This window comes from Hemicordylus capensis, chromosome 3, assembly GCF_027244095.1.
Source record: "Hemicordylus capensis ecotype Gifberg chromosome 3, rHemCap1.1.pri, whole genome shotgun sequence".
Classification (NCBI taxonomy): Eukaryota; Metazoa; Chordata; class Lepidosauria; order Squamata; family Cordylidae; genus Hemicordylus; species Hemicordylus capensis.
This window is the reverse complement of record NC_069659.1, coordinates 88312207-88324937: the sequence shown is the minus strand read 5'-3', so window position 1 is coordinate 88324937 and position 12731 is coordinate 88312207. Positions and strand designations below refer to the sequence as shown.

The following is a 12731-nucleotide window of genomic DNA, read 5'->3' as shown; positions in this document are numbered from 1 at the left end:
AAGTTCATGACGAATGCAGAAAATGGTCCACACAAATTTATTCATTCTAATATGCTTTATAAGCCCACCTTATCTTGAACGCTCAAGGCAGACAACAGTAATAATAAAGAAATTTATAATAAATAAATAAATAGTTTTTTTAAAATGATAGCGTGGAATAGATGGCTAAAAATTATCCACTGGATGCTCTGATTTGGAATAATACAAGGTCAGACACTAACATGTATTGGAACAGCAACTTCTGAAAGACCCCTGACTTACCTGGACTTGTCTAATGAAGCACTTTTTACTTGGTCTTTCTGACTTGATTTTGATTGTTGTATCTTTGGACTTGTCTGACAAACGGGGCTTTCAGAATAAAAAGAGGAAAAGGTATATTATTGATCCGCTTGTTCGAAAGAGTCGTATTACTTACTTTTAAAAAACCAAAAACCTTTGACTCTCCCCATCTGTATGCTTATACAAATTAGGCACTTCCTTACTCAGTCCCAAATCAACCACACAGCTAGCTGTTTGCTTCTTTCTTTGAAAATCTATGCTGATGCTGCCACTTCACCTAGCTCATCTCTATTATCCATCGGCTCCTTCTAGTATTACTTGCAGAACAGAATCCCTCCTATGTTTGCACCAGAGAGATGGATTTGGGCAAAACCTTGGGCAAAACCAGAAAGGTATTCTGTTGGGAGTTGGGATATCCTGTGCCATCTTAACCATTAGCACAAATACTTTAAAAGTCCAACACAGAGTTCTCAGTAGGTCATATTACCCCTGCAAGACTAATACATTGAAATTACATCCAATTCTGTTAGAGAGAATAAATAATAATAATATTAATAATAAAATTAATAAGCAACTTTGTTAGCCGCTCCATAACAAATTGTGTTCTAGTCAGCTCACAACAGTAAAAACATTCAATTAAAACATGTAACACAAAATAAGTTACAATAGAAAATACAAAACACAAAACATTTTCAATCTTATTTTTAAATTAGTTTTTAAAAGCCAAGAATGTGGCTGGATATAAGGAAATACTTTCATTTGTGGTGGGAGTTCCCAACCATACAGCAGATTTGGGAACCAACTTGAGTCAGGAGCTTATTCAGATTGGCCCTAATGTTACCCCTAAAGCCATGTTTTCTATTATTTTAATCAAGAAGATCTAGGTTTTTCTCCAAAGAAGACCTCTTAGACAACTATATACTATTCACACGACCTGCAGGAAGTCAGTAAGCTGGTAACATGTCAGGAGAATGTTAGGATGCGAGAATACACACTCCTGACAGGTGTGATGTCTGAACCCACCCAAGCCTGGCCATGTTGTCAGCATTTGCTACCCAACTGCAAATGTACCTTTGAAGTTAGTTATAGAATGTCAGGTGAATGTTGGTTCACCTGAACTGGGCGGTGTGAGAACTGGGCAGGTTCAGATGTTATACCCAGTGAAAGCATTCATTCTTGCATCCCTTCATTTTACTGACATGTTATCAGCTTAGTGACTCTCAATGGGTCATCATATGAGCCTGTCCTATGACAAAACTGTGCATTACCAGGAACTGGAGAGCTCACATATAGCCCTCCAAGCAACAATGGCTATATAAGATATGGGAAATGGTGATGATGTATAAATTCACATAACTAGGTGCTGCTTGCTAGAAATTCTGCTCCCCAAAAGAGATCTGGATCGGCTTTGTTTCATATGCTATGTCTTTACAAGCAGATGAGTGCTTTTTTGCTAAACACAGCTGTGTCTGTCTCATCTGGCTGATAATCATTATTCTTATTTGCTGTGGTGGCCAGTGAGAGCGGTGCAAGGGGGTCCACGAGATGTACCTTTTAAAAGTCATTACCGGGTGATGGTAATACCTGTCAATACCTGGAAGGCATGGGGAGCAGCAGTGGTATCTACCCATGATCCTGCGCAGCAGAGGTCCCACCTATGGCACTCACCTGGCCTCCGCATGTGCAGAAGCCATTTACGTGGCCAGCAACTTGCTGGTGAAGTCAGATGAACGCTGTAGGTGGGACTCCCCACATCTTCTAGGTCCCCATGTCCTCTCCAGAGGCTTTCCTCAGGGTCAAGGCACCAATCAACTGTATGAACTCAAGTGCTGTGATTGCAGGCCATTCTGGAAGGGGGCCAGATTCAGGAACTGTGTATTAATAAGTTGTCTCATTCTGAGTGCTACCATAGATGGCCAAGAAGTACTGAAACCAGGTCTCGGCTGGGATATGTGCATCTGAGATGGAATTAGACACCTGCACATTCCACAGCTTCAAGGAGTAAAAGGATGATGACAATGACAACGCCGGCAGCAGGTCTGCCTCTGCAAGGCCTGCTTCTGTTACCTGATCTGTACTCCAAGCAGGAGATGGAGTGCTGCAACTCCAGCAGTGGAGTGATGGAACGTCACTGCTTTTTCAGTTTGATTTTTGCTGGTGCAGGCCAGCGACTGGAGAGAGAGAGATGGAGCGATGCTAACTCCAGCAGTGGAATGAAGCAACTCTCTTGTGTGTGTTTACTTGAAGTGGATCGAATTCTACCTCTTTGGCCAACTTACCAACCAGTCAGGCCAGGGGGGTGGGGTGGGGAAATGTCACTATCATGGATTCCTGGAGGAGTTGGGGACCATTGCTGGAATACTTGAAGAGTGGGAGAGCTGAGGTGGCCAAGGTACAGTGCTGTGCTCTATCCTTATTTCTGCTTTCCCCCAGCTTTTTTTTGGGGGGGGGTGAGTTTTCAAAGTCATTTTCTGGGGCTCTGGAACCTAACCCCGAATTCCCTTAGACTCAGTGTCTCGTTATTCATGACTCCATTATCCTTGGTTGTGGGCTGGAACAGAACCCCCACGAATAATGAGGCCACCTGTATATAAATATTTAAATCATTATCTTCTGTCTTCCATGTAGCAATTTGTTTCTTGAATTTAAGTAGATATACTTAAATCAACTGTGATATTGTACCATATCAATCATTCATAATCATTTACAAAATACAAATATATATTAGGAAAAAACCAGAAACCCTTTGTTTGTATATCCCACGCGGTAGTATGTTGGCGTCTCTGTATTATTTCCAGCTTCCCATGATAAAATGTAGTGAAAATCCTGTGCATTCATTTTCAAGTTCTGTAGTGCCATCGATGTTTCTTATGAGAAAAAAGAGAAGTAATAATTTTAGCAAGAACTAGAAAGTACTTATCATTCATGATATAACTATCTGTGCATCCTGCCCTCAATGCCCAGCAAATTATAATACAAATGTGGCAGTAAATGTTGTTCTGTTTTAATTCTTACTAATTTAACTGGAAGCACAAATACAAGGAGCTGACCTACAAGACCTTTCATAAGTTAGTGTGAATAGACATATACATAAAACTCAGAGTCCAGTATGTTATTTCCTGCCCCCAATGCAGCTCTTCCTGCAGCTTCAGAATTAGTTTGACAGATATATGGGCCAGCTAATCCAATGCTGATTCAGTCTTCCATCTTGTGCCTCCCTCCATGCTTCAGGTAGACTCTCTGCTCTCTTTCAAAGTACTGCATTTACATTTTATTTATTTACAGACTTTTTATCCTGTCTCTGAAACAAAGCTTCACAAATCAAAATTTAAAAAAAAATTAAACAAAAAGTAACCATAAATAAAACCACAAAAACCAAAATATATTCAATTAAATGTACATTCACCACAGCCACTTCTTAAAAGGCAAAATCCATTTTTTTAAATCTTGAAAAACTGCTTCAGGAATGAGGGTGAAGTTGGTTACTGACTTTACTAGTCTGGTTCCCAGCCAATCGTTAGCTTTGTTCTGCTGCAAGTAGGAAGAACAAGATTTCCCTCTGTAGACCATTGTGAAGTTCACCTATATGTAATTCATATAGTACTACATGTTGGATGACTCATTTAAACAATAAGGCACAGTTACCAGGAACTGTTCCTTTATGTCAGCACTATGGCACAATTAATTTGTGTTAATGGTTTTTAGAAGATATTTTCTGATGGATAGTGCCTGTAGCATCTTGATAGTAAGGATACTGGTCCTAACACTACTTAGTTTGAAGTAGTTTAAAAACACTTACCAAATAAGCTGAACAAACCAGAAGTCATAATACTGATGTATGCTATAAATGGAAATCCAAATAACTTTTAGAAAAAGGTAAACATATCTTTGACTTATAGCACATTTGTATGAAAAGCTAGGAACACAAGAACATAGAAAGCTGTCATGTCGTGTCAGACCATTGGTCTATCTAGCTCAGTATAATTTACATTGACTGGCAGCAACTCTCCAAGGTTTCAGGCTGGAGTCTTTCCCAGCCCTACCTAGAAATGCCAGGGACCATACCTGGGACTTACTGTATGTGCTCTGCCTCTGAGCTATGCCCTGCCCCCACCATAACCTGTCTATATGGTTAAGCTAGGGGACGCTGGGTAGAGCATTCAGTGAGGTACGTCCATGTTACCTGTCCTTCTCCATGGCTCCTTGTCCTTCCCTAAGAGAAACAACATTACTCAATCCATCTGCTATTAGAAATGAGATTAGGAAGGAGCTGGTTCTGAATTATGAAGCTTACTCTCTTTTTTGAGACATTCAAAAACCTAGAAACATTCATGAGTTAAATGCTGCTCTATGACTTTGAAAGTTTAGGTTGTTTCAGTGTACCATAAAGCAGGGTTCACACACTATAAAATTGCTACAATGAGCACTGGTCATACTTCAAGTGACAAATGCTTTGTCGCTGCTCTCCTTGAGTATGCTTTTCTTCTACGCCCCCCCACCCCCACCTGCTTCTCCTTGTAGTTATTCTTTATCCCTCTTGTAACATATGTTTCCTAGTGCTGAGGCTCCCCAATGGAAGCAAACTACCATATATTATGATTGTCCCTTGCTGTTTAAATGCTCTAGTCCAGAGGTCCCCAACCTTGGGTCCCCAGATGCTGTTTGGACTACAACTCCCATCATTCCCAGCCACAATGGCTTTTGGCCAAGGTTGCGAATCCCTGGGCTAGTCTAACCCTTGCCATGCTTACAAGAAGTGTTTATCCATGACTAGTTCCATCAGAATGCAGACGGGGATGCACATTCAGATTATCAGCCAATTAAAAGCAATGCACAATGGATAGATGCCATCCACATGGAAGATTGCTTCTACAGGTGGATCTCCTCAACAGATCACTTAGTTTAGATGTGCAGACTTGTGTTAAAATTCAGACACGTTCTAACATGTGTTGGATCGTCTGGGATGCATACTCCCAGATGATCTGCGCTGCATGACGCAGTGTGGAGCTCCGGAAGCTGGGACGATGTGTCCCAGCCTCCCGATATCCCACAATGCACTGTGTAACAGGCACGGTGCATTGGGGGCTTCCCCCCGCCCCCGGGAGATGAGCGCTCTAGGCGCTCTGTCTCTGCTGGAGTTGAACACAGCCCCAGCAAACATACAGATCCCGGAGCCTTTAATCCTGGCTCAGTATAGTCTAGATCTCTTGCCTTTTAACAAAATCCGGGTCAAAAAACGGGACTAGATGGTGCTGCCCCACCAATCCCAGCAGTTCTCACACACAGCCTGGGATTGGTGCTGCCCCACCAATCCCAGCAGTTCTCACACACAGCCTTCCCTAGCCTAGCTTAGGGTGCGCGAGAAGCAACTCAGCATACTCAGTGTGGAAGCAACCCAGTACACTGACATGCTGGAAATCTGCAAGCCAAGACAATTGTGCCGATTGCTGTTCTGACTGTGGCTGGTCTGAATTTATCTGTACACTAAAAGCTGAGCAAAACCAGTCAGAGTAATCCTAGTTCCCTATCGTAACAACTATTTCTTGTTCTATTTTGGGAGCAGGTGTGTGAGTAATTTCATGTTCTGCTCAGTGGACGTTGACATCCGAAACCATGTTTTCTTCTGAACTGGCACTGATTTCAGTTGACATGTGCTTTTCTCTTTGCTCACTTTCTCCCCTGTTCTAAAATTCCCCTTCCTCTGCTTTCTCTTTCTATTCCCACACCCACCAAGAAATTCCTTTATGGTGTCTCATGATCAGAACCTGCTATCGGCACCCTTTCCATGTAGCTCTTTCTGTACCCAGTTCAGAACCCTCCCCTTCCTTCAGAGGATCTCAATCTTGGGTTGGCTGAAGGCTATTGTGGCTGGGAATAATGGCATTTGCAGTCCAACAACATCTGGGATTCAAGGTGGGGAGCCCCTGTTTTACCTGAATGGAAAGATACCAGGTAGGGTTGCAGAAGTTGGTAAAGTCAGGCTAGGATGTTGGAAATCTTGGCCCCCACCACGAGGAGGCCGCAGAATTGCCCATCGTAGTGTGGCGGCAGTAGCTCTAACTGCTGAACTGCTGGCATGGGGGTAGCTGGGTGGCTGAAGGGCTCAGGAGCATACGGGGGCAGGCGGGGAGTGACGCAGGGCTCTGAGCGAAACTACACTACCCAGCCTTCCTGCACTTCTTCCCAACTGCCTCGTGTGCTTTCCCAGGCTGCCCTGCATCACTGCCCACCCACCCACCCGCACACACTACTCCCTCCTAGGCGCAACTGTCCCGCATTCTGCTGCCTCCTTGTGATGGGGGCTAGAATTTCCAACATCCTAGCTTGACTTTACTGACTTGCACATCCCTAATGCCAGGCAGGCTCACAGCCCTAACTGAACAGAGATGGACTCTTTTACAGCCCAGTGTCTGTGCTGGCTCCGTACTTTCTGAAAAAATGATGGAGGTAACAAGATTCATCCCTTACACTGAAGGATCTGAACACAGTGCTGGGGTATATCCCAATTGAGTGGGGACTAAAATCGGGTCCTAAACAATGGCTACTGAGAAGCTTACTGGTAGCCAAGAGATTAATACTGTGGCAATGGAAATCTCCCAGTGTCCCTAGGAATAAGGAATGGGTACATGATCTGCTTGAGTTAATGGCACACAAAAAACGGGCCCTCATAAAAGTAAATAAACTGGATAAATGGTTGGAAATCTGGGATAACTTTCTTGAACTTTTCTTAGAATAATAATTTTTGAAAAACCCTTTCTGGTCTATTGGTGCAATGGTGTGCACTTCCTTCTCTTCTTCCCTCCTGCCCCGTCTGCTCCCCTTCCCCCTCTTTCCCTCTATCTCTCCTTTCTTTCCCCACCTCCCCACAGCTAGTGCAGCATGCAAAGTCTGGCTAGGGGAGAGAAGGACGGGTGGAGGGGTGGGGGGAAGGGATGGGGAAAACGGGGAAAGATGTATGTAAAGTACAAAATGTCAAAAAACATTAATTTTTTTTTTTAAGGAAGGAGAGGACAAGTACTATATATAATAGTATTGTTAATGAAATGTTCACCTTATTTATCCAAATAGAAAATGACTTTGAATTTAACACGACCTCTTTAAAAAATACAGGTTATACTGTATTTACCTGAAAGGAAGAGAACTCTGAATTTAAGACTATCCTGATTTCTAACATCAAAGCAATTTGGGGGGAAAACTGAGCAAAGAGGCACTTTTAAAAAAGCTCTTTATTTAGCAAGCGGAGAGCAACTGGCCCTATCCATCCCCAGCACAGCATCCCTCTAGTGGTTGTTGCTGGTGTCTCTCTTATGTTTCTTTTTTTTAGATTGTGAGTCCTTTGGAGACAGGGAGCTATTTTATTTATTTATTTATTTATTTATTTATTTATTTATTTATTTATTTATTTATTTCTATGTAAGCCACTTTGGGAACTTTTGTTGAAAAGCAGTATATAAATATCCATCGTATTTTTATTCTTACATTCAGGTAAATACTGCCAAATGTAGTATTGTGCCCTACAATAACAAAGGCATGGTTTTGTTTAAGCTGTAATATAAAAAATGCATTAGGAACAAAGAATTCTTACAAATCAACAAAGAAGTCTGAATGTAACCTACCAAATTTGCAGAAAGACGGTGACCCAATGAAAAGTGACATCATAGCTTAAAGACACACCCTATGGATGGTCAAGTGCTGGTATTACTTCTGCATCTGTAATTATAATAAATAAAACTGCTATCAATAATAATGATGCTCCTGGATGATTACACTCAATCACAGTATATCGTATGTAGAGAGGGAGGCGGGTGCTGATTTTTACGTCAAGCGATGTGCAAGTGAGCAGAGCTAAACTGTCCCCCTGCCTTTCCTTCCCACGCCTTGTCATTCCAGACATTCCCAGCCTGGCTTCAGATCTGAAATAAAAATCAGAGCCCACCCTCACTTTATATATGAATGGAAGAGACATGTGAGTAAACAAACAGGGCTGTTCCTGTCACAACTAGTTTGACCCCCCCAGTGAAGCCAATACAGAGCTGTAATGAAACATAAATGCCATAAGTTCCATCTGCACTGTGTAGGAAGTACTCTCAGGATCTCATTATCCTTATGCCGGCCTATTCAGGTGAAAAAAGAAAAGTCAAAGGCCAAGTGGACCACACTTGCAACCATCAAACTCAGTGACCAGCTTATTTAACCACAACAGAGGTTATTCATATGTCTAGTTCCCACTTTAAACAGCACTTTAAATCCCACTTTTTAAACAGTGGGTCCCCACTATATAAAGACAGGCTCTTTATATAGTGCACAGGCAGCCAACTATTGGTGGGGACTTTTGTAACCCCTTGGGAACTGAAGTAATTTTAAGGGCAGAGGCGTTACTAGGTACAGTCAAGATCTGGAGCCTGGGTCCCCTTTTGATAATTTAATCATCCCCACCCCCTGCAGGAACAATTACTTAAATTTTTTCAAGTCCCTTATATTACAACCTTGCTAATTGAGCAAAGAGGCACCTTCAAAGTGGTGGTTCTCTTATATTTAGCATGGAGAGAGCAAACTGGCCCTATCCAACCCCAGCACAGCATGGCCTTCAGAGGCTGTTTTTGGTGTCTACCTTGTGTTTCTTTTTAGATTGTGAGCCCTTTGGGGGACAGGGAACCATTTTATTTGTTGCTCGTTTGTTTTTTCTATGTAAGTGTTGTTTTTCTGCGAAAACTGCTCTGAAAACTTCTGTTGAAAAGCGGCATACAAATATCAGTAGTGCCATTCAGCATTTATAAGGTGGAAGCAGCAGAGAGGGCAAGTGAGGGCAGGATCTCTCCCATGCTCTGTGCAGGTGCCCTCACGGCTGCACTTCCTTTCTGGAAGAGGTCAAGGAGGAGGAAGGTGGCTGAGGAGATTTGCAGCCCTGGGCAAAGCATTGGGGGCCTGTGCCCCATGGGCCACCATCTAATCCGTAGAATGTGGGGGTGGGTGTCCTCAAAATCTTGGGCCACCCCTGGCCTGGAGTAGGGAATGAAGCTTTGTGATGTTAAGTAAACTTCAGCAGTGGTGCATAACATAACAGTGCTGGTAACATCCAGACTTGACTACTGCAATCCACTCTATGTTGGGCTGCCTTTGTACGTGGCTTGGAAACTTCAGTTAGTACAGAATGCAGCAGCCAGGTTGGTCTCCGGGGCTGCCTGAAGAGATCATATTACACCCATTTTGAAAGAACTATACTGGCTGCCAATAAGTTTCCGGGCAAAATACAAAATGATTGTCATTACCGTATTTTACGGACTATAAGACGCTACGGACTACGCACCTTAATTTTAATCCAGTTTTTCAGAGTTTTAACATATTAAACTGTTAAAACATATAAGACGCTTCTGAATTTTGGCAGATATTTTTCGAGGAAAAAAGTGAGTCTTATAGTCCATAAAATACGGTACCTATAAAGCCCTTAACTGCTTGGGCCAGAGGTATTTAAGATGATGCCTTCTTCGTCAACCCCACCGCCTCTCAAGAGCATCTGGGGAGGTCCAGTTGTGGTTGCCACCAGCTTGGTTGGTAGCAATTTGAAACCGGGCCTTTTCTAGAGTTGCCCCAGGACTCTAGAACTCACTTCCTAATGAAATTAGAGTTTCCCCTTCTTTTAATGTTTTTAAGAAGGAACTAAAAACATACCGGTTTAGCCAGGCTTTTAGTTTATTGTTTTAAAGTTTCGGTTTTTAGAGTTTCTACTGTATTTTAAATTGTTTTAATTATGTTAATGTTTTAATTGTTTTTATATTGTGAACCACCCAGGAACCTTTTGTATATGGCAGTATATAAATGCACTAAATAAATAATAAATAAATAAATAAATAATGACACCCCTGTTTAAGGGAGTGGAGCAGAGAACGGCCATCTCTTTCACTCGCAAGGCTGGCATGAGCTAGGGGTTTGTGAGACTGTAGGAGAACTGGGAGGCAGGCAGTCCGGCAATGTTCGCTTTGTGTGTGCTAAGTGCTAAAACACACATTATTTTAAATGTGTCATTTGGCCCTGGATTTGTTTGTTTGACTTACATACAGTCACGGAGAGGAGGAGAGGAGGATTCCCTCTAGTAGTCAAGGCCAGCTCTCTCATGAAGTCATGTGTACCAAAGGGAGCCTTGCCCTGCCCCGTCACGGGTGTCAGATGCTGCCTCACCAGCCCCCAATAACAAGCAGTAGTGCTCCACAGAAGGTGAGGCCAGCCAGGGGAAAGAGGGGCAGCAATGGGACCAGTGAAGCAGGCCAGCAAGGGACGTGGGGGCAGCGTGGCGCATTGCTCTTCACCTCAAGGGGTGAAAGGCAACAAACTGGTGCTGCCCAGTCACTGCCTCTACCCAAAGCCTGGGAGGGAAGCTCTAGTTGACAATGATGGCCGAGGTGGTGAAGTGGCCGGCTGGGAAGGTGGGGGTGGGGGGAGAGGTGGCTGGCCTGCCGCTGGCTGCAAAGACTGGCAAGCGGCGGCAGTGAGTACGGAAGGCTGCGGAGGCGGCACTTGGTTTGGCAGGCCCGCCGGCAGGACAGGCCACGGAGGTGGCTCTCGGCCAGGTGCGCTGGCCAGGCCAGGAGGAGCCCGTGGGAGACTGGGGTGGGAGGGAACCGGGCGGCGGGACTTTCCTGTTCGCCACCCGGGAGGAGGAGTGGTGGCGGCGGCCGGGTAAGTAGAACTTTTAAAAATGCAGAGGGAGTGCAAGGGGGAGGGGGAGGGGAGGGCAAGGGGCAGGGGAGGGCAAGGGGCAGGGGGAGGGCAAGAGGGAGAGTGGGGCAGGGGGAGGGCAAGAGGGAGTGGGGCATGGGGGAGAGAGGAGGGCAAGAGGGAGTGGGGCATGGGGGAGAGAGGAGGGCAAGAGGGAGTGAGATGGGGGAGGGCAAGAGGGAGTGGGGCAGGGGGAGGGCAGGAGAGAGGAGCAGGGTGAGTGGAGGGAAGGTAGGAGGGTGAGAGGGAGGGGAGGGGGGCAAGAGAGAGTGGGGTGGGAGGGAGGGGAAGGGAGGCAAGAGTGTGGGGCAGAAGGGAGGGAGGGAGAGTGGGGCAGGAGAGAGAAGGGAACAGCTAGCCCCAAAGAGCGCACAGATGCTCTGTGTGGGTTGGCTAGTTATTATTATTATTTATTCTATTTCTATACCGCCCTTCCAAAGATGGCTCAGGGCAGTTAAAGTATGAGAAGGGGGACTTAGGACTCAATTTTAATGATTTAAATCACAATTTAAATTACTAGTCAAGAAGATTCTATTTAATCATCATTTTCTAGTAAAAGTACATTCTTGTTGTGCTTATGGTTCTTAAAGATGGTTCTTAACGTATGAGAAGGGGGACTCCCAGTTAAAATCGATTTAAATCATTTCACAGGGCTCAATTTTAATAATTTAAATCACAATTTAAAGTACATTCTTGTTGTACTTGTGGTTCTTAAAGATGGGTCTTAAAGTATGAGAAGGGGGACTCCCAGGGTTGATTAAATCAAATCGATTTAAATCAAATCAACCCTGGGAGTCCCCCTTTGTGGAGAAAGTGGAGAGAGAGAAATTCTTTTCCCTCTCACACAACACGAGAACCAGGGGTCACTCCATGAAACTGATTGCCAGGAGGTCTAAGACCAACAAACGGAAGTACTTTTTCACACAACACGTGATCCACTTGTGGAACTCTCTGCCACAGGATGTGGTGACAGCCAACAACCTGGATGGCTTTAAGAGGGGTTTGGATGACTTCATAGAGGAGAGGTCTATCAATGGCTACTAGTCGGAGGGCTGTGGGCCACCTCCAGCCTCAAAGGCAGGATGCCTCTGAGTACCAGTTGCAGGGGAGAAATGGCAGGAGAGAGGGTACGCCCTCAACTCCTGTCTGTGGCTTCCAGCGGCATCTGGTGGGCCACTGTGCGAAACAGGATGCTGGACTAGATGGGCCTTGGGCCTGATCCAGCAGGGCTGTTCTTATGTTCTTATGAGTCCCCCTTCTCATACTTTAAGAACCATCTTTAAGAACCACAAGTACAACAAGAATGTACTTTAAACTGTGATTTAAATTATTAAAATTGAGCCCTGCGAAATGATTTAAATCAAATTGATTTAAATCATTTCACAGGGCTCAATTTTAATAATTTAAATCACAATTTAAATTACTAGTCAAGAAGGTTCTATTTAATCATAATTTTATAGTAAAAGTACATTCTTGTTTTCTAATAAACCTTAATACATATTCAGAGATGTAGATTTGGTTTTAGAATGTAGGTAAACATTATAATAGGTACACACTTCTTATAATATGGCTTCATTCAGGCAACCAGGCCTTGAATTTCTTTGTTGCACTTTTTGCATTTTGCACACATGCCCATCTTACCCACAAGAACAGGAACATCATTAAAATATTCCCAAGTGGGGTCTCTTTTTTGGCCTGCTGCCATGATAGGTGCTTCCCTTCTAAAATGGAGGATACAC

At 43.9% G+C, this 12731-nt stretch overlaps 1 protein-coding gene across 3 annotated transcripts in view; it reads right to left on the bottom strand.

Moving 5' to 3' along the window:
- The window catches only part of IFNAR2 (interferon alpha and beta receptor subunit 2), a 44529-nt gene that overhangs the window by 24419 nt on the left and 7379 nt on the right, over positions 1-12731 (bottom strand). For 2 of the 3 annotated variants that reach the window (XM_053307918.1, XM_053307919.1), the window contains exons 2-5: positions 7896-7989; positions 4079-4120; positions 3023-3146; positions 262-348 (exon numbers count right to left, since the gene is read on the bottom strand). In XM_053307918.1, the coding sequence (XP_053163893.1) occupies positions 262-348; positions 3023-3146; positions 4079-4120; positions 7896-7938 (296 nt within the window). In that variant the 5' untranslated portion in view covers positions 7939-7989. The remainder of the gene's footprint in view (positions 1-261; positions 349-3022; positions 3147-4078; positions 4121-7895; positions 7990-12731) is intronic. The other variant, XM_053307920.1, reaches the window with a different exon arrangement.